This window comes from Anas acuta, chromosome 11, assembly GCF_963932015.1.
Source record: "Anas acuta chromosome 11, bAnaAcu1.1, whole genome shotgun sequence".
In the NCBI taxonomy this organism is placed as follows: Eukaryota; Metazoa; Chordata; class Aves; order Anseriformes; family Anatidae; genus Anas; species Anas acuta.
This window is the reverse complement of record NC_088989.1, coordinates 10,168,012-10,192,745: the sequence shown is the minus strand read 5'-3', so window position 1 is coordinate 10,192,745 and position 24,734 is coordinate 10,168,012. Positions and strand designations below refer to the sequence as shown.

General features: G+C 42.2%; 1 protein-coding gene across 12 annotated transcripts in view; it reads left to right on the top strand.

The window, feature by feature from the left end:
• SLC6A6 (solute carrier family 6 member 6) overlaps nucleotides 1-21,536 on the top strand; it is a 57,213-nt gene extending 35,677 nt beyond the window's left edge. For 11 of the 12 annotated variants that reach the window (XM_068694258.1, XM_068694255.1, XM_068694252.1 and 8 more), the window contains 9 exons: nucleotides 583-717; nucleotides 2,629-2,732; nucleotides 2,846-2,970; nucleotides 7,706-7,818; nucleotides 10,184-10,321; nucleotides 11,364-11,466; nucleotides 12,396-12,496; nucleotides 13,177-13,347; nucleotides 15,089-21,536. In XM_068694258.1, the coding sequence (XP_068550359.1) occupies nucleotides 583-717; nucleotides 2,629-2,732; nucleotides 2,846-2,970; nucleotides 7,706-7,818; nucleotides 10,184-10,321; nucleotides 11,364-11,466; nucleotides 12,396-12,496; nucleotides 13,177-13,347; nucleotides 15,089-15,229 (1,131 nt within the window). In that variant the 3' untranslated portion in view covers nucleotides 15,230-21,536. The remainder of the gene's footprint in view (nucleotides 1-582; nucleotides 718-2,628; nucleotides 2,733-2,845; nucleotides 2,971-7,705; nucleotides 7,819-10,183; nucleotides 10,322-11,363; nucleotides 11,467-12,395; nucleotides 12,497-13,176; nucleotides 13,348-15,088) is intronic. The other variant, XR_011100172.1, reaches the window with a different exon arrangement.
• The last annotated feature ends 3,198 nt before the right edge of the window (nucleotides 21,537-24,734 follow it).

The window sequence follows — 24,734 nt, the reverse complement described above, 5'->3', positions numbered from 1 at the left end:
TGGTAGCAAGGTGGAAAGTTAGATGCAGAGTGCCACAGCTGAAGAAAAACAGAAGTAGTCCCCACATTGATGACCCCTCCCCATGCAGCAGAATTTCTGGCTGTCCCAGGGTGGGTACTGGGAAAGTCCCAGCACTGTTTGCAGATAGGCTTACAAACTACTTTGCAGTTTTGAGGTTCAAATAAAGAATGAGGTGATGCTTCAGACACCTTCAGCCAGGGAATCTCTTCAGCTTCACAGGCAAGGTGCACTTGCAGTGTGAGGAGAACAAATAGGGTAAAGACAGAATTTTTAGTGAACATTGTGAGATATAAAATCCCAGAGGGCGTCAGGATGAATGAACAAACCTGCATTTTCTCCATGCCTAAAGCAATACACTGCTTTGGCTCAGTAGGAACCAAGGGAAAAACTGCAGGTGGGAGAAGCCATTAAATTCAGCATAGCTCCCAAGGCACAGAAAGTCAGGTCAGGTCCCTTTTAGGAATGAGTGGGCTTTGAATTACTGTCACTGGATCTCTTTTGATTCTGGAGGTGTAGCACTGACTGCCACAGACTAAACGTACAATTTCTTTGTGTTTCCAGGTAGTGTACATCACTGCCACATTCCCATTCGTCATGCTCCTTGTTCTGCTCATCCGTGGTGTGACCCTGCCTGGAGCTGCAGAAGGCATCAAGTTTTATCTTTATCCTGATATGTCACGGTTAGCTGACCCACAGGTACGGAACCAGGAGTGGGGAGCGGGATGATTTCCTGTACAAAGGGGGATGGTGGAGGGTGATGGTGGTGATGTAATGGCAACAGATTTTTTCCACGGTCTTTAGAGGTCCAAATATAGCATGAATATTAATGCTGGGTTATATTTTCCAGAGATCTGCTTGAGAAGGTCACTGTTATATGTGTTAATGCATCTTTTCACGTGTATGTATGTGTGTGTATGCGTGTGTATTTTTTTTTGTGTCAAAGGATTCTGAGGCTGTAGACTCTATCCTGTTATACAATCTCAGCTTTCTTGTTGGTAAGGTAAGGGAGATGCATTTTTTTAATGAGGATAGTCTTTAGTTTCAAAGGAGAGAAACGTGAGCTTCACAGATGGAACAACAAACAACAACTGTGAGTACCAGTGTCACCAAGTTCCCACTCCTCAGTAGGAGGAGATTGGGAAAGAAGTGAATGAAATAATAGAAAAATTACAACCCATGCTAAAGTGGAAACAAATGCTTTTGGAGGGGCAGGAAATACAGTTTGCTTAGCCTTGGGTAGTGGGAGATGGGCTTACTCTTTCTTTATAGGCTATGATTAGGTAAAGATTCCTGTCCATGTTCACAGAGTGCAAATATGGGACATTTCAGCAGCCTAGCATTGCTTTAGCCAATAGTGATATGTGAGAAATGCAAACCAACCAACCAAAAAAAAAAAAACAACAGGGATCCTTAAAAATAATGAAATAATGATCACAGTGAGACAGAATAATATCTTTTTTTGCAATTTCTTACTACTGAGTATTTGCTTAAAATAAAAATTCATTGGTATCTAAATAACTGAAGTAGGAAAAGTGTAATTGAAAGAAACATTGTGGAAGCCTTGTTTATTCTCATCTTGCCCTCTATACATGATACCCTCTTTATAGGAAACATTATATTTTATGAATGCATCATATTTTATGGGACTCTATCACTTTTACGATCTACTATTAGCCCTAAGCCCAGAGTATTAGCTGATAGTATAAAGGAGATTTGTGTGAGCTGGCAGGCCCCCTCCTACAGTCTAGCAAAAGCAACATCTCCAAGGAGATACCAGTCAGGAAGGTGCTGGAAAGTGATGGTGGGAGGGAGGAGGGTCTACAGTCTTGATTCTTGGTTATTCAGATTCCTTGGTGGTTTCTAATGATGTTAGCAAGCTTGCATTAGCAGAAAGAAGTGAACAGGTGGAATTTAGTGGATGCATTTTGCTTTCTTTTCTATGTTTTTACTAAGCTAGAAGTTCATAGTGTAATGTTATTTCATTCTGTATATGTTTTTTTAAAATATAATCAAGAGAAAGAATCATGAGACCAAGGTCAGATACACATCTTATAAAGTGCATTGTATTCTGCTTGTTTTCCCCACACCCCTATGGCTCTTTATCTTGCATTTAAACAGTTACAAAAACAACCAGAAAGTTAAGAAAATAAACAAACTAAGTAAAAGAAAGTGTTTCTTAGGCTGTTCACATCCTCAGTTTAGTGGCTGTTAGCTGATTCCAACTGAAATGAGCAAAAACAGAAATGAACAATTTTATAAATACTCCTGCATTTCCTATTGCACTGAAGCAGTTATTGTTGCGCCAACAGGAAGGATCATCTGAGTGACTAAGGGACTAGAAATACTGAGCATCTCTGGGGAGGGAATACAGGAACTGTTGAAGAATTGATGTTCTTGTGGGCTCTTGATGCTAACAATTCTCTTTTCCCTTCGAAAGCCATATTTGCAAATGTGATGTTCTCTTTCCCTCCCTCCCTGATCCTGTAGCTATCACCCTCAATGGAAGCAATTGTTTTGTTGATATTGCATAGTTTGAACTCTGTGTTTGTCTTGAGTGCTGGAGTGCAACCATGCTGATAGTAACAGTCTTTCTGTTTTTCCCTTTAGGTCTGGATAGATGCAGGGACACAAATCTTCTTCTCATATGCAATCTGCTTAGGAGCAATGACTTCCCTGGGGAGCTACAACAAATACAAATACAACTGCTATAGGCAAGTTTCCATCCAAGGGGGTTTAGTGTTTTAGCTAAATGATGTAAATAAAGTAGGGACAATGGGTTAATTTTTTTTTAATTAACTTGCTCCATGACATATGTGTGACTTAGGGACTGTTTGCTGCTGGGATGCCTGAACAGTGGTACCAGTTTTGTGTCTGGCTTCGCAATTTTTTCCGTCCTGGGCTTCATGGCACAAGAGCAAGGGGTGAACATTGCTGATGTGGCAGAGTCAGGTACGATGGTATTGGTGGCAGTGGTGGTGGGCACTGCCGCCTAGCGTGTGAGCAAAGTTCTGCAGACTCAATCAGCTAACATCTAAGCAATAAAAACAGAACAAGATTTCCCATAATCTCCAGAAAAATAAGCACATTGTTGATTTGGGCTTTCATCTAGAGCAGTGATGGTTAGCGGGGTTGTATTACTTACTCTCTCTTGATTAACAGGGCAGTGAATACATTTCATAGTGTGCTAATCCATTTGGGTTGAGATCAGAGTTATGATAACCACACCATTATCTAGGGTCCATTATCTATGACTTGAAAATTTATTCCGCCCTTCTTCTCACACTACCTTTATTTTCATTCAATGCAAATAGCCAGTATTTATGTATTTTTTTATAGCTTAGTTTTGCTTGCTCACAGCAGAGCGCTGCAGTGGGAATATTATTTTGGCCTTTGGAAGGGACATACATGCATATATTCCTAAATCTCATTGAAAGGTGGAGGAGCTAGAGAACTCCTGGCCTCTGTGGACCATTTCATCCACAGTAACTCTAGCTGTTGCAGTCCTGCACTTGTCCTCTGTAGCTTCAGGATGAGGTTTTTATAATTGTAAGAAGTCCATTTTGAAACTGGATATACACTTTTATTATTCCCTTATTTCAGAAGTGTTCTTCCCATTCATGTTCAGCTATGCACATGTAGCTGAAAAAGGCTAAATCCCCATAGTATGTGAATGCATCTCAGACAGAATAGATATTTTTCTTTTGTGGATGTCTCGTCCATGAGGGCAAGTGTAGCAATGTATTTTCACATAGAACAGGCAGGTTAGATGGGAATTACCACTCAAAAAAAATGAATCAGGCCTCAAAAGCTGTTAGGCAGTCTTAAGGCTAATGAGATTCAAATAATAATCACGTCATTTGAATGCACTTTTGGCATTTCTTTCTGATTTTTTGAACAATTTTAATTCACCTGCATATTATTTCAAAGCTTTTCTCTGGGAACTTGCTCTTAAAAAGGAAAAGTCTATATATAACTTCTAATCATATGACTCTGGGAGTTAAGTCTTTAAGAAAAATATCTCACTTCACAAAGGCTAATGAAAAACCAATGACATTGGTGGCACCGCTGGATTCTTGGGTGGCTGCAATTGGCATACCTCTCACAAGTGCAATTAGTTAACGCTCTTGGCCACAATGCTTATTTTGATCAGACGTTGATTGCTTTGTTTGAAAACAGGATGCAAGGAATAATCTCATTGAATGAATCATAAATAGCTCCATTTTTTCATATCTAGGTGGATCAATTCCAACAGTAGCATTTTTAAGTATTTACACATTGTGTTGTTTTTTTCTGGTCAATATTTATTCTAATTTTGATTAATTACGTCTCTGATAAACAGTCAACTATGTTCCTGTTGCTTGGCATTTTTAAGAATTAAACAATTTTATAGTAACACTGCATTATTAAGTAGTGTTTAAATGCAAATTAACTAATGAATTTAGTGTTTACATAGCATTTTTTCATTAACAGCTGAAAAAGTATTTTTCAAAGGAGATTGATATCATAATCCCAGTTTCATAGCTGGGGCAACGAGGGCACTGATTAGCTTCCACACTTAGCTTTCAGTTTCTTGCATATTTTGTTGTCAATTCCTTCAGATTTTCTAGTTTATTTCACTTAAGCCCTATTGCTAGTGGCCAGACTTTGCAACCATCTCAGCAGTTCAGTGGGTTGCCCATCATCATTGGCTGGTCTTTGGCTAAATTTTTAGATTTTTTTTTTAAATTTTACTTGACAGTAAGCATTACCCAAATTATCCAAACCACTTCCCATGGCCTTCCTCACTGCCTCCCTCAGCAGAGGTCAAGTGCAGAGCCACTGCAGACCACTTGGTCCTGCTGGGACAGGCATCCGAGGAACCCATGTGGGGACATGGAGAAAACTCTCAGTGCTGCCCAATCCAGCAGCAGGAGCTGATTTTTTAGCGCAGACATCGAGCAGGTGTTTGAGCCTCTTTTTTTGGCCTTTTCTTTCTGTTTTCTCATGACACAAAGTCAAAACCACTCCCCTGGTTCAGAATAAAGGCAAGCAAAAGCACTGCTGCTTGGCCGTAGGACTGAGGAGAGGAGATTGTCCCCAGGACCAGTGCCTACTGCTTCCCTTTGTCTCTGCCCAGAGAGTTAAATCCCTCCTGATCTATGCGTCACACTAGTTATTCCCTTGTGTGCCCTCCTGCAAGCCAGGGGAACATCAATAAATTTGCTAGAAGAATCTCATGGCCACATTTTTTTTAACCTGTGCCAAATTCAGCCTTCTAATAATGTTCCCGGGCCACCCTCCAGTCAGCAAGGGGTAGCTCCTGCTGGTTTCCACTGGCTTTACTAGGCTTACACAAGAGTTAAATTAGATCCCATTTGAATTTCAAGTGAAATCAGATTTCTAATAAATAGCACTTGATTTTTTTCCAAAATAATTTTAAAGGGAGAAAGCAAAGTAGTGTAGGCACAAAAAAAGTCCTAGTGAGTCCAATTTAATCTGCACTGAATTTCTGTTTGACTGGAAGAAATACTTTACCACATGAACAGTGTTAAAACAGCAGAAGATCTGCCTTTTTAAAAATCCCATTTGCAACAACTTTAGCTTAAGCAGGGCCTGCCTACAGTGCTTTGGCCTTCCTCATACCCTGCCCAGCTTCTGCCTCTGCAGTTTTCGGCTCCTGGGGTGCATCCCCTGCCGTGCCTAGGCAGCAAGTGGGATGGGATCGTGGCAGTCCTAATTGGCTTTTATCAGCAGCCACAAGCGTTCACTTTTGAAAAACATCCTTCAGAGCCACATAGTTTCAAATTAAATATGATTTAAAATTATTTCTGTTCATTCAAGGGGATGCCAGGAACATTTGCTTTCACATAGACTTTTTTCTCTTTATATTTCAACATTTAGTTTCAAAGGAAAGTCAAAGCTAGAACAGGGATTAGGAAGGACACTTGTTACTTGACAGTAGCACAGTGCAAGGACACTTTCAGTGGCCAAAGCATAGAGAATTGCAGCAAGTTTTGAGGAGAGCAGTTTTACATCTGTCTCATCAATTGCACAGATGGCAAGTGCCATCTGGTAGCAGTTCTCCCTGAGGGAGGACCTACTGTACCCACTGAATCAGGGGGAAAAAGCAAACCCCTCACAAATTTGAGACATTCACCAATTTTTGGTATCTTCTGTCATATAAAATCTTAGTTGTGTTTCATTTTAAATAAAATTAGTTGCTCGATTGTTGGCTAATTTGTATTTATTTCTATTCAAATATTTTCAGTGACTTAAAGATTTCTTTAGTTTGAAAAAAAAATATCATCTTTTTTTACTTCTTTCTCTTGCTTCTTTTTCCATATTTCTTGTTGGAAAGGAAAAGTGGGAGGTAGGAAGAGCAGCATTAGAGATTTTTCTGTAAAGATCAGAGATGAGATTCTTGGCCCCGCACTGCAGCACTTAAAAATAATTCCTCTTCCCATTGAAAATTACTTGAATCCACTTCAAAATCCTGGAAAATGCCGATCCTCAAGGCTCCTTAAAGCAAACAAATAGCTGAGCCAGGCATTCCCGGGTTTAATCTGAATTTAAATCTGCCCTCAAATTCACAAAATTTCTACGGCCACTTTGAGAGCCTGCCGTAAATGCCAGCTTGCCCGTGTTCCTGTCTCCCACTTGGAGAGGGCTCCTTCTCTCTCGCTAGAAGCTCTCAGAAGCGCTAGCTGATAGCACTTGGCTCCAGGCACAGCGCCTTTGCAGGTCAGCGTGCGAGAGCTCTGCACGTGTGCTGGGTGTGTGGGTATGAGTGAGAAGCCATCCGGCCCACAGCGCACACAGGACCCAGTCTAGCCATGAGCACTCACCCAAAACCTTTTGTTTCCAGAGCAGAAAAGCCAGGCTACAGGTCCCAGCCCACTGGTGGTCCCAGACTGCTGCAGTTGTGGCTGATGTTGGCCACACTCAGTGTCACTGTGGCAGGTTTAAGTAGGCTGGCCGGATAGGGGCATACGATGTGCCAGTGTGGGGAAGAGATTTCACACAGAGAGATTTTACACACCAGCAATTCCTAACAGCAGGAGGCTTTTTTAATTATTATTTTTATTATTATTTTTATTCAGGGACCACAGCTGATATAACTAGGACTAGCCTTCAGGGCAGCAGTGAGGGTTTGCAGAAGGAAAGGAGCCATCTCCAGGAGTGCAACCCCCCCTCTAAAAAAGCCTTGCTGGGTTTGGAGTTTGCATCCAGAGAGAGGCAGTGGTTGCTTTAGTGAAGATCCCAGGGAACTTTTGGAGCAGAGTCCCTTCCTTGCATGCAAAAGGGTTTCATCATCATCATCTTCATCGTGACTGCGTGGGCTAGCAGTGGGATTCTGCCATTCCCCTGGGTCACCCCTTCTCCCCCTACCCCAAAACCATCCTGTATCACATGGGCAGGTGTAGGACCACCTCCATTACTGGCATGTTTGAGACAGATGTTAAAACTGGTGATCAGTTAGCAATGGCCTCGGGGGTTTGCCTGTGGTTTCTGCTGTAGTCATGCGTGCTTCGTTTTCAGATAAAAGAGCCAAACTGTTTCACTTCTGGTATTTCCAGCCGCGTTTGGATTTATCTGAACGGAACCAGGCATTCCTGCATTTGAGGGTGGCTACCTTTACCAAAGAGCTGGTATTTACTATTTCTCTTCCCTTCCCCTCCCCCTTTCCTATTTTCTCTTTCTCTAGGTCCAGGCCTGGCCTTCATTGCTTACCCCAAAGCTGTGTCCATGATGCCGCTGCCCACCTTTTGGGCAATCCTTTTTTTTATTATGCTTCTGTTGCTTGGACTGGATAGCCAGGTTAGTCCGATGGGTAAGAGATGCGGGGCTGGTGGTCTTGGTGCTTGACTGGGCAAATCTGGTTAGGGAGACATGAATCCTAGAAGTGAATACCTCTAACTCCTGCCTAAGAGGAATTCATCTGTGTTGCTCTTTGATGTGGGGGCTGCATTTTGTGAATGTGTGACTTGATTGATAATCAGCATGATGTTGCTGACCAAGTCTTTGTCATCAGGAGCTAATGGAGTCCAAGGGACTAGGGCAGTTCTCCCTAACCTAAATACCAGTCTCAGTCTGGCCCCCAAATAACACCATTTCAGTTATGGTGCAGTACTTTCCTACTTTGGAGAAAGCCCTGTGCTCAGAGGTGCCAAGGAGCTTGGGAATCCTGCTGACTTCCATCAGTGGGCATTTGGTGCCTCTGAATGGGACAGAAACCATCTCAGAAAGTTTCCAGCTGTACTAATTACATAGCACCCACTGCTATTAATTAGTGAATGTGAAAAAATAAGAAAGTTTAGTTCAAGAAGTTATGTGCTTTTTCCCACTGGTTGCTTATAGGAATGTCGGACTAAATTTCACAGAAGGACCTGTAAATCATTTCTAGAAAGGCCACTTACAAGGAAATGCATGTGGCAAAGGATTATGCAGTAACTACACATTCAAAACTGCTGAAGTTTTCAGGGCAACAGGCAGCTTTCTGCACTCAAATGGAAAATAGCTTTGATTATAAACACCCACTTGCTAAAGGTGAAGTTTTTATTTACCCTAAATCCTTTCTTGAACAAAGAGAAATATATAAATGGATTTTTACTCAGTTGTTTTCTTACATTTTTGATACTCCATTTGCCCTAAATTGCTTTTTATGTCTTATCTTTGAACTCTAGTGAGCAACTTTCAATCATTCCAAAGTGAATTTAAAAGTTCCCAGTGCTGTGGTTCAACAAGTCTGTGCTTATGCAAATTGGAAGCTGTCTAGTAATTTTAAAAAGCTCAGTGCGTAGAATGATTAAAACTAACCAGAGTACTTAATTTCTCTCCTCCACCCCCCTGGTTCTTTTTGGAGTGCAGTTGAGCAGGTTTCTGGAATGCCAGAGAAGGTTAAGATCAAATCAGCCCAAAGGGTTGCATTTAAAAGGAAAACCAGTTTTCAGAAGTCACAATAACAAGACAGGAGGCAACAAAGTTTGCTGGAGTATTTGCTGGACAGTCTGTATCTCCAAAAAGGTGTTTCAGCCTGTGGTCAAAGAGGGTAGAGTTGTTAAAGGGCACTTCTGGGCACTGTAAAAGCAATATAGATACAGGGTAAGAAAAAGTTATTGCTATTTCATAGACTTCCCATGGTAAATCGTTGTAAGACAGTGGATCCACTTAGAGTGAAGATCACTTCTACAGAGCCAGCCTAGGTTCTCCATGGTATCCTCATGTCTTCAGTAAACTTTGTGCTTTTGTACCTTGCCAAATGGAAAGTGGAGAATAGCTGAATGATCTTTTCTTCAGGTTTGATTGCTGGGAGTTCAGCAGACTTTTCTCAGTGGGTTTTCAGTACACTTTGAACTTTTTTTTCAAATTTGATTAGCTCAGGTTGTACACCTTACGTGAAGTTTTCAAATGGCAAGTTAGCACAAATACAATTATCATGAAGCTAGTTAAAGTAAGATTTTAGTTAACCTATTAAGGGCTTCATTTTTGGTATACCAATGCAAATAGTTTACCAAGGCTTTGTATGGGAACTGTATCAAGAGATCCCTTATTGTTGACAAAGTACCCCAGAGCCTCAGCCAGAGGAACTCCGCTCACCGATTCAGAACAGACAAGTTCAGTCAAGAAGGGCTGCTATTTCACATCAAAGTCTGCTTTCCCTCAGCTGCATTTTCTCTAGCTAACCCAAGAATAGAATTATATCCAATTGTGGAATTAACCTAAATAGTACCTGCGAGGTTTTCTGGCACATCAAAAAAAGACTGAGAGGTGCTCTTCTAGCTTGTGCAGCTTAGGCTTTTTGAGTGTTTTCTCTCTGCCTCCTTTCTAGCATACATCAAGTATTCATCTGGAACAGCTACAACATAAAAGCCACATAAGTGCCTTCCTGTCATCAAATTAAGTTCCTTTATCCTTGTGGCTTGCATTTACAAAGCCCTTTTAGTAGTTTGCAAGGATGCTAGGAAATGAACATCAATTCTGAAAGCTTATTCAAAACTGAAAACTACCCCCAGACTTTAACCTTTGGGTTAAAAGGAATAGCTTCTGATTCATTTATTCAGAGCAGCATTTTGCCTCAGAGTACAGTTACAAATGCTGTGCAGCATTTGTTTAATTGCGAGCTAGGATAAAATGCTTGGCAGATAATTTTCAATTCATATTTCTTTATTGTTTTCCCCTTTAGTTTGTTGAAGTTGAAGGACAGATCACGTCATTAGTTGATCTGCACCCATCCTTCCTAAGGAAGGGTTACCGACGGGAAATCTTCATCGCTATAGTATGTTTCCTTAGCTATCTTCTGGGACTAACTATGGTGACTGAGGTAAGTAACAGCAATGCTGGAAATTGCCTCCTTTTTTAGCCATTTTTTAGACCTGTTTTAGTTATGAATCAGACTACACAGAATTACCCACTCAGAGGAACTGTGCTCTTCAGATCTACAGAGCATCTTTCATCCCAAGATCTGACAGCATTTTGAAAGGGAGCTACATATCCTCCCTTTTCAGTCTGAGGAACAGAGAAATGAATTCTCATTAATTTCATTCTGATCTAAGTACTAATCAACATGAGTACGAATATTAACTGGCTCTGAATGATGAAACACATATAGGGAACCTTCAGTAAAGCAGATTAAGAATCCATCCAGTACAGATTTTGTCTTAGCTACACAGATTTGAATCGAGTAAATATCCCTAGATTTATTCTGGTATAAATCAGACAGGAATGTGTTCTAGAAGCTGCACTGTTGTGTTATTTTCAAAATAAAATTAAAGCAACATGTTAAAAACAACTGGAAGAGGATGACTGTAAGTATTGATATAGCACCTTTAACAAAGGTGCCTAACAAACTTATTTTTTTCAAGTAAAAATGCCGGTATGCACATTCAATGAAGTGAGAGCAAATTGCCTAGCAGTAGAGTGTAAATAAATAGAATTAGAAAGATCCCAATGAAATATATTCTTCTACTCAGTTCGTAAATGAGGACCCTCCTGATAAGGTGACTGACATTTTTAGTATTTTGGAGATGCTACTGTTAAAAGACCTGCTGTTTCTTTACATCATTTGTTTCTATAAATGCCTGTCCTAAAATACTTTTAAGAAGGAAAGACTTAAGTGTCTCAGTAGATTATACTAAATGGCTTAATTCTGTTTAATCATCATCTTGTTTAGAATGTTTCCTATAGTAAACAAGCATACTCCCTGGGGAAGGTAATGCCAGGTATTTAATTTACTTACATGCTTGATATTTCTGCTTGTTAGGCAGCAGTCACTAAGGTATGCTGGTAGATTTTACTGAGAGATGGGCCTGAAGCATTCAGGTCTTTTTCCCGATGGATCCTAATAAATTGTGTCTCTTTTACAGGGTGGCATGTATGTTTTTCAACTCTTTGACTACTATGCAGCTAGTGGTGTATGCCTTTTGTGGGTTGCATTCTTTGAATGTATTGCTGTAGCCTGGGTTTATGGTAAGTGAGAACCCTTTCATCTGATACTTTTGGACGAGTTAGTGACAATTTTGCTAGCCAAACGTTTAATCATCAGCCATCCCTGAATCATCTTCCCAGCAGCAGAGACATGCCATTAATATGAATTTGCACTGACCACTTGGAGACAAAATTGCATCTGGGACGAAGCCAGCCTCCAGTGTTTTTCCACACAAAAATGAGTGTTTTTCTATTGCTAATTAATAAAAGCACAATTAAGCATTTACATGTGTTAAGTTTAGAGATGAGAGTTGAAAGTCTGGCCAGCCATGAAAATTTGTGCTTGTCTCAGAGAATTTCCTTTCAAAGCTGCCATGTTTGCAAGGGCCAAGTCAACCAAATAGAAAATACAAAAAGAAAGCTGACAGAAGAGTGTATTCTGTCCTGTTGTTTTTAGGTGCTACTGAGTACCAAAGTTTGACAGTAGTTTCCATTGCTGCCTGAGATGGTAGCTTAGGAACAATCAGAAAATGTTTGCTGTTTATCACTGGTCATTTCCCTGACTCTTCCTGTACTCCATCTTCTTAAAAAAGCAAAAACAAACCAAGCCTTCATTTTACATCAGTCAAATTTCTGTAGAAGCAGGATGTCCAATTGCAATTTTGTCCCTCATGTCATGATCCCTCTGGCAAGTTCAGTGAGACTTTGGGGAGAGAAATGTGTGCATGACAGGGGCAGGAGGGATTAGCATTGTGCTCCTGCATCTAAATAATGAGCTTGTGAAAGGAGAGGCTCCCCCAGCCTTTGAGCTTCTGAAGGAAAAAATCTTGAATTTCACATCCATGACAATTTGGGCGATACATCTGCCCTTTAAATACTCCTTGGGGTGCCTAGGAAGGCAGCTGTAATTCTGCAGTTCTTATGTGGCTTTTATAAGCTCGACTGATAACTATGCTCACTATCTCTTACAGGCGCTGATAATATTTATGATGCCATTGAGGATATGATTGGATACAGACCTGGTCCCTGGATGAAGTGGAGCTGGATTGTGATCACACCAGTTCTTTGTGTGGTGAGTTTTTGAAACAGGCTGTTTCAAGTCTTCCATGTGGCAGCTTGGAGCCTCTTCTTAATGCTTCCCTTTAAGTGAAGGCTGTTCCATTCAGAGACCAATTTGCAAAGAGCTGCTGGAGGCTTGATATATTCTCAGATGTTAGCTGTTAATGTGACAGCTCTCTGCTGTGCTCACACAAATTGTAGTTATCTACATTTGAGTGGATTTTTCTTAAGATTGACAAAGTATTACATTTGTGACACACAGAACTCACTCCAAAGAGCAGTCTTATTTAAGTAATAGAACCACTAGGCCATTTTAACAAAAAGTCCTGAGGCAGGACTGCCAGTCTGAGGCAAACACTCGCTGTGGAGTATTTCCTTTGCTGGGAAGGACATTTCAGTAAGCTCCTTGCCATGTACAGCGTTTGAGCTCTGAAAAAGGACACACAATGTACTGCAGCTGTTCAACACCATCATTTAACACCCTATTGTCAAGCAACAGTTTATTTACCTGCAGATGTAGATGCTTTTTTAATAATTTAAATTGAAGAATAATGCCCCTATGGTTAAAACACATATTGTATCTGTCAGCTCTGTCTTTTTCTGCCTGTCTTCCTTAGGGCCAGTGGTAGCATCAGAGCCGTGATGCTTTGAACGTTTTTCGAGCCTCACTTGATTTTCTTTTCTCATCCACAGGGGTGCTTTATCTTTTCTTTGGCCAAGTACAAGCCACTGACCTACAACAAGGTCTACACATACCCTGACTGGGCAATCGGCCTGGGCTGGGTTCTTGCCCTCTCCTCCATGATCTGCATCCCTATGGTGATGGTCATCCGCATCATACAGTCAGATGGGTCGCTCATTGAGGTAAGAGAAACCAGCAGCCCCTCCTTACACCTCAGAGAAAGCCTTGCATGTGGGAGAGTGAATTCAGGGCCGAGTCACATTTGGGGGGCTGGGCAGGCTCTTTGCATTTGATTTCTCCAAGCGATTTCAGAAGATTTAACATAAACTGGGAAAAGAGAAGTAACATGAAGTAGCCCTCACCTCTCCTTACTGCAAGAGATAGGGCTGCTTGTAGAGAAAACAGACCACGACATTCTGTCCTTCCTCACCAGTTGGATAAGTTAGACTATAATGTAACCAAACATACAGCCTCTGTGCACAGCTGTCTGTAGTGGAGAACGGGAGCTTCAGCTTGCTCTGTTTTACGCAAAATAAGCACAGAGCTTGGAAAACTGCCACCTTGTTCAGGTAGGGCAAAGTTGGATGCCTCCCCTGCAGTGCATGCAAATAAGACTGTTAAAGATCACCTGTCCCTTTGGCAAAAGGTAGGAACAGAGCAAATGCAGCCTTCTGGCCTCAGACAAACACCAGGTGATTTTACTTGCCTCCTACTTCTGCAGTTTCCAGCTTGGTGAATTGTTGTCTCCGTGTGCAGACAAGCACTCAGTCTGAGGTGCTTCCAAGAGCCAGGTCTGTCTTCTCCAGCCCACGGGGAAAAGGAAGCACCATCCCCATAACTGAGAAAACAGAGAGCGAGAGACTTGGATCCAACCCAGATGCCTAGGAGCTCACTGAATTTTAGGGAAATTTGGATCCACCTGTGGATTGTGTGGCTCTCAGGCATGGCCTTTGCTTTAGGGCACTGAATTAAAGACAAACTCTCCTGACAGCATGCTTCACATTTAAACTTATTATTATTATTCCTAATGAGTCAAAGTGAAACATTGAACCTAGATTTTCCTGAGCTTTGGAAAACTTGGGTTCAGATTCAGACTTGTCTGTGCAGATTTTCTTGGGTTCAGCTTTACAGGCAATCTTCGTTTCGTATTTCAGCACTGGTTCTCCTGGTTTGTTCTTCCAATGGAAAGTTTTTAGAGACTGTGCAAGCATGAAACTTAGCACTTCTCTTCTAAGTTTTTCAGATTAGTTTTGTTTTTGCTTAATGAGACGGTCTTAAATGCTGCCCCGGGTATTCTTTGAAGAGAAAGTGGGACACTTTGGGTTAGAAAAAAAGATAGAATAGAGTAAGAAAAGAACATTTCCCAGGGCACAAAAACTTGAATTTGTTTTCCTCCAAGTGCTAATGGTCTTTTTCAGCCGTGCCCAGAGCATTTTCATGAGTGTTTATTTTCCTGCCTACATTGTCACCATCTGTTGAAAGACAAGGCTAAAAGTAGCCAAAACATTTCTCAAAGACCATGTTAGGAAAGAGAAGAGAGTAAACACTGGTCAGATGCCATTTAGTTCTTTCTTTGTGAACCAAGATGGAAGAACAAAGTTGCCACTTGGCAATGAGTGGCTGGCCTAAAAGGCAGAGTTTTTTTCTAAATGAGGAAGGAGAACAGACAAAACTTGAGCAGCAGCTGCAGCACTGAAAGCCCGAAATGCTAGATGATGCCGTGAATGCCCTCTGTCTGACATGCCAAAATTCAAACGTGGTGCTACACAGCCCCGTTCTCCTCGCTCTTGCAGAGCCACGTGGCATCTGCACATATCCAGCGGCCACCAGCCCCATCCTTCAATTGCCACGTCCTCCGTTCTGCACAGGAGTCTCTGGGCACTGCTCAGTCTTTCAACCTTTGCTTTTTCCCCTTTCTTTCAGAGGATAAAAGCAGTGGCTGCCCCCAAGGAAGTGAATCGGTGGTCCAAAGAAACAGAGAGTGGCACCCCCTTCTGCCCCAATGGAACTTCGAATGGCGGATTGATCAAGCCAACTCATATCATTGTGGAAACCATGATGTGAGCTCTCTCTGTGAGAGGATAAACCTGCTTTAACTGCCGTTTACTAACCATAGATTCTCATAGGACCAGGTTTACAGAGCTTTATATTTGCACTAGGATTTATTTTTATTTCTCACAGAGAAAGTTATTTTTTGTGTGTGTTTTTTTTTTAATATTTTGTAAGGTAATCACAGCAGATGTCTCTCTGTAGAGGGAGAGCTTTCATATCAGACTAGACATATTACAGGAATTTACTATTATTGTTTTTTTTAAATATATATATCTTTATCTCTAAATATTATACATCTTACCACTTGAATTGATTGTCTTGCCAGCAATATATTCAAGTCTCAGAAAGCAATTTTAGGTGCTGGTATGGTTGGGAGCAGGGTAACCTACAGAACACACAAAAGGCGCTCTGTTGAGAGAAAAAAAAAAAAAAATGACACTGTTTCAAGAGAATTTTCAAAGGTGTAGTATTTCCACCCTCTGGTTCAATTGTGGTAAACGACAGGCTTCAGGGTCACATGAGGAAAAGGGTACAGTTATGTTTAGCACAGTCCCTGAACAAAGATACAGCCAGGCAGCTGGAGCAGAGAGTTTGAGAGGGAGGCAGAGAAGCTGGGTGTGAAAAGCCTCGCAGCCGTTCCTCCAAGCACGGCGCTGGGACCCTGTCACACAAGCAAGAGGAGGACTTCAGGAAGGTGTTTGCAGGACTTGTCATGGTTCACTTCTTTTTTAGTGTTGGTTTTGTGGTTTGTTTTTTTTTTTAAACTTAGGTGAAATGCCTGCTGTTTGTGCATGAGCGAGCAGGTTGAATACTTGCTCCTTTTTTTTTCCAGCAAAGGAGATTTTAGCTGAGGTGTCGCTGGTGTAAACTTGAATTCTGCAGCCTGCCCCTGGGCAGCACGGGCGAGTGCCGAGGCACTGAGCAGAGAAAAGCAGCACCTGTGGTTTTGGTGCTTCAGACATTTGCTTGCCCATTTGTTTGCGTGTTAACTATTGGACTTTGGTTTGGGGCAGAAAAATAAAATAAAAAAATCCCTTGTGGACTCTGACTGTCCAAAGGTGGACGCAAACCAGGTCATCCCCAACACAAGGAACAAAACCGCTCACCTACACCTGGTGTAAGCAGTATTTATAACAGACACGTTGTTAATAATAATAGTAATGAAGATAATAATATTGCTCAGCAAACAGGTGCTTTTCACCCACATATCTCAAAAATGCTTTGCCAAGTTTGGTAACCAGAATTCACTTTATTTATTTATTTTGGGGAGTTGGTTACTGGTGGGTGAACAGACAGAAGGACTGAGTCCCTTGTCCCACGTTACTAAAAAGCAGCAGTGGACCTAGGTTACCCAGTCTCCTTGCCCATCACTAGGTTAGGCCATAAGGGTTGCAAACATATTTACGAGGCCTATGAATCTGTCTGCTGAATAATCTGCTTATGGGATATTGAGCTAAAGCAAAGGAAACATATAATACTGAAATGTTTTGTATTTATTTGGTCTGAAGGAACTGCAAACCATTCCAGGTTAGAGTAGGGAATAAAGAGAAACCACTACGAGGAGTGTGGGAATGGGGCTGCAGCCGGGTTGCTGGGTACAGCTTCATGTGGGCCAGGTGGATGTTTCCATGGAGAATTGCTCCATGAAGACTGGAGCATTTTGTCCAAAATGTGGACAAAAGGGTTTTTTTTTTTTTGTTGTTCTTTTTTAAACTTGAGCAGGTTGTGCTGGGAACAGGTTCTCTGGCAAAAGAGTTCTTTTCTTATTATGATGCCACAGTTAAGCTATCCGAAGGTATCTAGAGGAAATGCTTGATGAAAGCAGAGCTTGTATATGCTTATTTTGCTGTCAGCTTAATCTGTCAGGGCAGATTTTGGCATTTAAACAGGAACATATCCAGTTCTTAACATTCCTACACAGTAGTTTTGTTTAACTTTTTCATGTCCCGTGGACTAACTGGCCACAGCAGCACAAACACTTGTTGATTAACACGTTGGCATTACTATAAAAAGAGTGATTGAAAATTAAGAGATGGACCAAAAAAAAAAAATTTAAAAATCTTTCTAGTTTGAATTTGTATGTATTTTTACATCACATGGCTGAGTTGCAGCAACAAAACCGGCCATGTCATGGTTTTTTGTTTTCTTTTTCTGGTTGCTGTATTCTGAGAGTTATAAATGAACCTTTTCCACAGCTGGAGATGGCAGACATCTAATTTCACCTGCCGGGCCAGTGGCAATTGCCAACTTAAGGCCTTGAGAAAATCCCTGGAGGAATTCTGTGAGCCAGGGGGATTCTGGCTGGAATTTGCCATCAAACGTGCACAAAATAAATAAACATGCATACAGCTGATTTTTTTTTTTTAAGCCTTTAACAATCAAAAGCAAGGAGATGGAATCAAAGATAACTCTCTTACTGGGTTTCAACTTGGACCCTTATTTTTGAGTTACAGTTAGTGTCTGCAACAAACAGGCATGCTTGCCTGGGTTAAGATGGGAGCAGCAGGTTTGGGGGGGTCTAAATTAATGGTTGCTGTGAGTGCAGATGAAACACTGATGCTTAATTTATATTTTATTTTCGTGATATGTTGTCATAAGACTGTATTTGAGATTTGTTTGCACATCATCAGTTTCATAACAGAGCTGAGACAAGCTTTAGTTAGGGAAAAAAAAAATGGTTTGGCTACATCAGAACTGTGTGTGGTGAGTCAGCTGGGTGCTTAGCCATCTCCCGCCTTGTGGAGAGCATCTTTGCATTAAAAACCAGAGGGCTAATACTACACCTTTAAAAGTACAACTACCAGAGAACCAGAACCCAGCCCCATTTCGATACAAACTGTGCCATTCAAATCAGTCGCTTCCATGTACCAAGTGACAATGTCTTGCACGTACGCAACAACCTCATCGAAGCGTTCTTGATGTAAACTTCTCTGGCCCTGCTGTGCTCTTCAGCATGACTGCAAGGGAGGGCTGGGGCTCACAAAGAGCCAAGAAATGTTTCTGGAAAATAGTGCCCTTCACCCCTTTTCTTTCCCCTCCAAAAAGAATGATTTTTGTTTTATCTGGGGTTTGAGTTCCAATGAGCACATTTGCATTTTAAAGTGTTTTTTCCTAACATTTTTATCAGATTTCTGAACTTTTCTTGTTGATAAATTTGCATTTCAACATGATCTTCTGCCAAAATTATTAAAAAACAATTTTTAAGAAAGTCTGTGTTTCCTACCTATTTATGATTGCAAATACAACTGATTTCTTTTTCCTAATTTACTTGTTAAACATTTGTGACTTATTTTACCTATTTTATGTAAATGAGGAACTCTATATTAAAATATCATGACTAGTCAGAGATGAACTGGTTTGGATCTGGGGAAAAATTAGGGCAGTTTTTGGCATGAAATCTTTAGGACCAGATAGCTGAGCTGAAGATCACAGGAAAACAAAACAAAAGCACACCTTTTCCTATTTCATGCACTTTTGTATTAGTCGGTTCTTCTAGGACTGGAAACAGCAGATTTTCAGCAGTATTTATTTCCAGCTGAGCTGAAATCAAGAGAAGTTCAAAAGGCAAAGGGGAAAATTAACCCCACAAGATTCTCTGGCCTGTTCCGTATCTTCCTCAGTTTTCCAAACTTTGTCACCTGTGACTAGTTATGATCTCACTGAATGGGCATCTATTGTAAGGGACTTTACCAGTAGTCTGTATTTTGGTATTTAAACAGTATGATTTCATAAACAGAACTGGTTTTTATGGTTGTTGTTGTTATTGTTCTCATTTTCCTTTTCATCTGTAGCTTTCCTTTTCATCTGGTCCAAACAGATCCACACACTTAGCAAAGCCCTCTTTAAAGTGTGAGATAGTAGGTCCACAATGGATTTGTTCTTGTGTTGTAACAGAAAATATCAAAGCGTCGCAGCTGTATTTACCATCTAAAACAATGCTGGTGTTCAGCCTTCAGCAGCAGCATAGCTCGGGAGTGGAGGGAGGTAGGAATGGTCTGCTGAAATAGGTCCCGGAGCAGCAGGACTGATTTTCACTGCTCTTCCTGGGGAGAGGAGGAAAGAGAAAAAGAAGGTGCAGCCTTAGGGTTGCTGTAACACACACACACACACAAAAAAAAAACACATCAGCAGAACCTTTTGTGCCACTGTCAGGATAGCAATTTCTGCAGCTATTTTTACTCTACTGTGCATCCTGCCTTCTCAACTGCAGATAGTCCTGGTTCCTCTTCCCTGCCTCGGCGTTAGAACAGTTTGAGTAGATCTGAAGACACCTGGACATTTCCATTCATTAGGCCTTTTACAAGTCTCCTCCCAGGCTGCTTTCATTTGCTAAGGAGACTCAGTTTTGGTGAGGTTGTGCTTGTCACACTTGGGTTCAAAGCTCCCACTTCGCATCAATGGCAAAACTCCATTGGTGGGAGAACAATTTGAATGTTTTGAATACCTGTTTATTAGCTTCCACTTCTTGTGGTCACTGCAGGATCACGTGTGGAGGCATAGTGTATATAAAATGTTAAATAAGCTGTGTATTGAATGGAGTGGACAAGTTAGCTAAGCAGCTCGAGTATACTTGGAAGAAAGATGACCCTGACATCATTTCCAGATGATTCAATGCAAGTTGTTCATTTTCAGTAAAATGAAAAATAAATCTGTGCTTACGCAGACTAGTAGATGAAATCTTCCATCCTTATAAGCACGCACACAAGTAGGGGCATTGCTTTCATTCCTAGGCTGCAAACTATGCACGTAAGTCCAGAGCTGCTGCGACTAAGCACTGAGAAGGTTTAGGCACCACTTTCCTAGGACGAGCCGACCTGCCAGGGCACCCGAATGGACTCCACTGAATTGGGGTACAAAATCCTGGACCATGGGCCCTCTGAGGAAGCCTTGAGGGCTGGGCTCAAAATCTCTCCTGGCTCCTTATTAGCACCGCATGGCTCCTCCTGCAGGAGGTCTGGTGTGCTGTTGCCTCAGGCGGCTGCCTTGGACTTGTTTCCTCCAAAATCATCATCCAAAGCTTTGTGGTTAGAATTAACGTGTAGTTGTGTATTTGTATATTTGCATGAGCAAAGGTCAGGAACTGTCAGAACCTAGTAGCTCCTTTTATTTCTTGTAATCAAAGATAAGCTTAAGAAAGAAAGTATTCAGTCAATTGTGACCCCTGACACCTAAGAAACCAATAACCTAGTGCAAAAGAAGCCCCTCTGCCCCCAAGCTCCATACTTTGGTCACAAAAACAAACAAACAAACAAACCAAAAACAAACAGACAAACAAAAAAACTATTGGTATCAACAGTTAATTTGCGTTTACTGAAAAATTTGCTCAAGAAATCCTTCCAGAATAAGCAGCACTAGCCCCAGCTGGAAAACTGCCAGTTCAAACCCTGCCCTTCCACCAGAGCAGGGCTCTTTTCTACCACCTTCCCCCATATCTCCCCCTCCCCCCCCCCCCCCCGAAAAAAAAAAAAAAAAAGTTCATTTTTTGTACAATGATTCTCTGATTTAAAAAAAAATAATAATCTGAATGTTTCTATTCAAAAAATAAGCAGAAAAAGTCATTTTTGTGTGCTTTTTTCCAAGTGCCAGTGTGTGAACTGTTTTCAGTTTACCCACATCCTAAAAAGCAAAAAAAAAAAAAAGAGGGAAGAATTTTGCAGGTTGAAAACGTTAAGATAACAAACCATTCCCCCATCCCTGACAAAGGTGGAAAAGTTTGATTGCAGGATTCACAAGTGGAAAAGAGCCTGGCCCTGCTGGTAGTGCTGGGCTATTGAATGACAGCCCAGACACGTCCTTTTTTGTATTGCGGCTTTGCCCTAATTTGAAATAAACTGTAAAACTGTCAGGATATAATTGCTACACACTTTACGCAGTTCTGGGCTTTAAGAGCAAAGCAAATTAAAAACAGTCTAAAAAGGGGTGAGTTTCTGGAGGTTTCCTCCCTGTGTATCAGCTCTGTGCTGCACAGTGGGACGGTGCCGCTTGCTTTCCATGTGCAGCACCGGGGAGACATTGGCAGCCTTATGCCAAGGAGCTCTCAGTGGCCAGAGTTGAGAAATCAGGAAAAAAAGAAAAAAGCAGGGGGAAATATGTATAAAAAGTGAAACTTGATTGTGCTAAGGAGCTGTGCATGTGTCCTTTGTGTGCGTGCATATACAGGGGAAGGCTTCGGGCTTGTAGCATAGTACGTGTTAGCATGATACATATTGGTTCTAAACCTCTTGCATCTGCTTCTGCAGTTGAGATGTTAAAAAGGTTTTATTTCTTTTTTCAATATTTAAAGGAAAAAATAAAATTAAAAAAAAAAAAAAAAAGAGAACAGTGGCAAAATCATGTTGAGAGGCTAAAAAAACACCTGAGGGGGCACACTGAGTTAGTTTGTCATCTGCTCCTGTCCTGGAAGCTAGCGACGGTCTCTCAGCATTGCAGCATCCCAGTACTGTTCCGAAGTGCTCGTTGTTCAATAGGATGTTGTTTTTCTCCAGTGTAATGTTGTGATTGTTACCTGATAACGTTGCCAGGGACTTCACATTGTGAGAGGTGGTCCATCTTGTTTGATGTATTTGGCTAAAAAACAGTGGTGGTTTTTTTATTATTTAAATTCCTAGCAACTGTGACTACAGTAACGTGATGAGTAGCACATAAAGTGAGGAGGAGTCTTTGATGCTGTCCTCCTCAAAAATGTCATCTGAACTTTTTTTAAAAAAAATGAAAAATATTTTTAAAACATTTTAAAACATTTTTTTGTGTTTCAAGACAGAATATTTGTATTAGAAAAAATATCCTGGAGTGTAATTAAATCCTAAAAAACCCTATCCTTTGTGTATATGGTAAATGTTTGTATTTTGCAGTTTCTGTTTTGCTTTTTAGATAAATGAAATGTATATGGATATTTTTAAGTCATCTTTGCTTTTTTAGATGAGTTTGTAATCACCTTATAACAGAAAATAAAACTTTCCTTTATAAACCAGCCACGCTCTCAGGTGTTTTCAATAATTGAATATCTCACCTCGTCCTTTAAACCTATTTACTTTTTGTATGCTTGTTTTGGTTTTGTCACAAATATTCCACACATAGCTATGAGGAGGGGAAAAAAATGTGGGTGTGTTTTATGTACATAGATATGAATATATATATATATATACATGCACACACCCACCCTTGGACCAACTCCCTAAGCTGATGTCATGGCTCATTTTCTCCTCATTCCCCACAGGCGTACTTCAGTCTGGGTTCAAACTTGCACATTTGGCTAGCTAAACCCAGCCCCATAGAGGCTGGCTGTTTATTCAGTGTTACTTTTGTCACGCAGCCACGTATCTGGCTGACCATGCCAAAGGGTCCATGCTGTTCCCGGACCACTTTGTTTCACTGTTGCCCACTCCATCGCCTGATGTCTTCACCAGCATTTTGGTTTCCCCAGCCCAGTGTGCCCACAGGGTGTGTGCTGGCTCTCACAAAGCAGTGAGAAGGTAGGGAAATCGTGCCTGTTCGCTTCCTTATTTTTTTATTTTTATTTCCTCCAGTTTTCTTCCTGTATTTTGCTGGCCACAAACCACCCCTGCAGCTACCAGGGCACAAGAAGATGACTGCAGCTCTACTGCTAACACTGGGGAGCACCGGTCTTTGGGCCGTGGGCTGAGCAGCCTTACCTCAGCCTGTCCTGGGGCATGGCCTGCTATTCGGGGCTTCAAAGGCAGCAGAAAAACCCAATGGGAAGCATTTAAAACAAAACAAAACAAAACAAAACAAAACAAAACAAAAAAGGCATCTATTTATTTATTTATTTTCTTGGTGTATGGGACTTGTCATTTAAAGGCTCTGACAGCCTGTTCAGTCAGGCAGCTGAAAGCTAAACCAGACGGGCCTTTCCCTAAGTCACGGTAAGGAAAAGAAAGAAAAACAACTCACTTAGATGGGTACTATTTTTGAAAAGCAAAACTGCTCAGTGTTTGTGCACCAAGCCCTAACCACTGCTCCACTGAGGCTGCAGCCACCCCGTGCCCCTCATGGGGCAGTGCCACGCGCTTGTCATGGGCTGAGGGCTGGACCCTGGCCAGCAGAACCCCCCCCCCAAACCAGGCTTCCCTGGTGCATTTTGAAGCAGAAAGCTTTTTTGGTTGTTTCGAGGGGGACTGTTTATTTGTCTTAGGTTTCGGCTTGGGTTGTTTATTTTGGCCGGGTGAGATCTGAGGACTTGGCCTGGGCCTCCTCCTCCCACCAGCGAAGCCTGCAATGCCTGGGCCGAGCAGCCTGATACCAGCACAGACAGCAACTTCAACACGTCTCAGATATAAAATATAACATAAAATAAAACCAATGAAGCCATGCAGCATCGCACACAACTGCTGAAGGGCTTCGTGTACCCGCCATGGGCAGCTGCGACCTGCCCAGGCCTGTGCCAGTTCCCTCGTCTGAGGCCTGCAGGCCGTGGGTGATGGCTGGCAGCAGACACTGTGTGGGCAGCACCGTGTGGGCAGCACCGTGCTGACCTTTGGCTTGCTGGAGGCGGTGGCCGAGCGCTGCAGCCCCGCAGGTCACGTTGCACAGGCGCTCGTTCAACCCAACATCACCCCGGCGCCTGGCTTGGCACCGAGCGGCTTTGGCAAGGCCCCGGTGCCAAACATGTGAAGGGCCCTGCTCGGCAGCCCGCGCCCCAGGAGGGCAGCCAGAGATGACCGATAAGGCTTGTTTACGTGGCAATGATTCCCCAGCTCTAACCAGGAGCGTTTCCATGCTCGACCTCCAAAAATTCCTGCGCTACCCACTTGGCGATGAAAGGTTGCAAAACCCAGTGCACCCTTTCCTTGCCAGCGAGCAGCAGTTCCTGATGGCTTTATGTGGGAAGCACCAGAGCCTGCACTGACAACTCTGGACACGTAGCAGTGTCCTTAATCCCCCTGAGCAAAGGGAAGAAAACCTTACTGTAAGGACACACGCAATCACATTCTGCCTTTGTGGCAGTTTTTTCTCAGGACGCCAGGTTCCAGAGGCTGGATAATTTGGCTACCACAGTGCAGCACCCCAAGGCACCCCGCTGTGCCTGCGGGATCCAAGCACCCACCAGGCCACCTGCCAGCACTGCAGCCTCCAGTGATTTCTCAAACCATCCCCAGGGGTTACCGTAGCTCTGCAAATGCTGCCATAGGCAGTAGGTGCATTGCTGCACCAGTATCTTGTCCTGACGCAGCCAAGGTTTACCCCAAGGAGGTTTCCAGTGTGGCCAAGTGAAGCTGCAGTCACAGAACCATGTGTGTGGACATCTCCAGCTCTGAATGCAGAGACAAACAGAATGTTGTCCCTATGTCCACAGGGAATGAAGTGACTGGTCCCAAGTCCTGCTGCTGAATGGCGGTGAGTGGCAACCCCAAGCCTACACCAGGAGCCCTACAAGCAGTGCCCACCCCTTGCCCTTCCAGGTGTCTCCTAACATAAGGTCTTTGGCAAGTTAAAACAGGGCTGGAGGCAGAGTATTGTCCTGCTTCTGTCCTCTAGCAGAGACAAGAACCAAAACTAA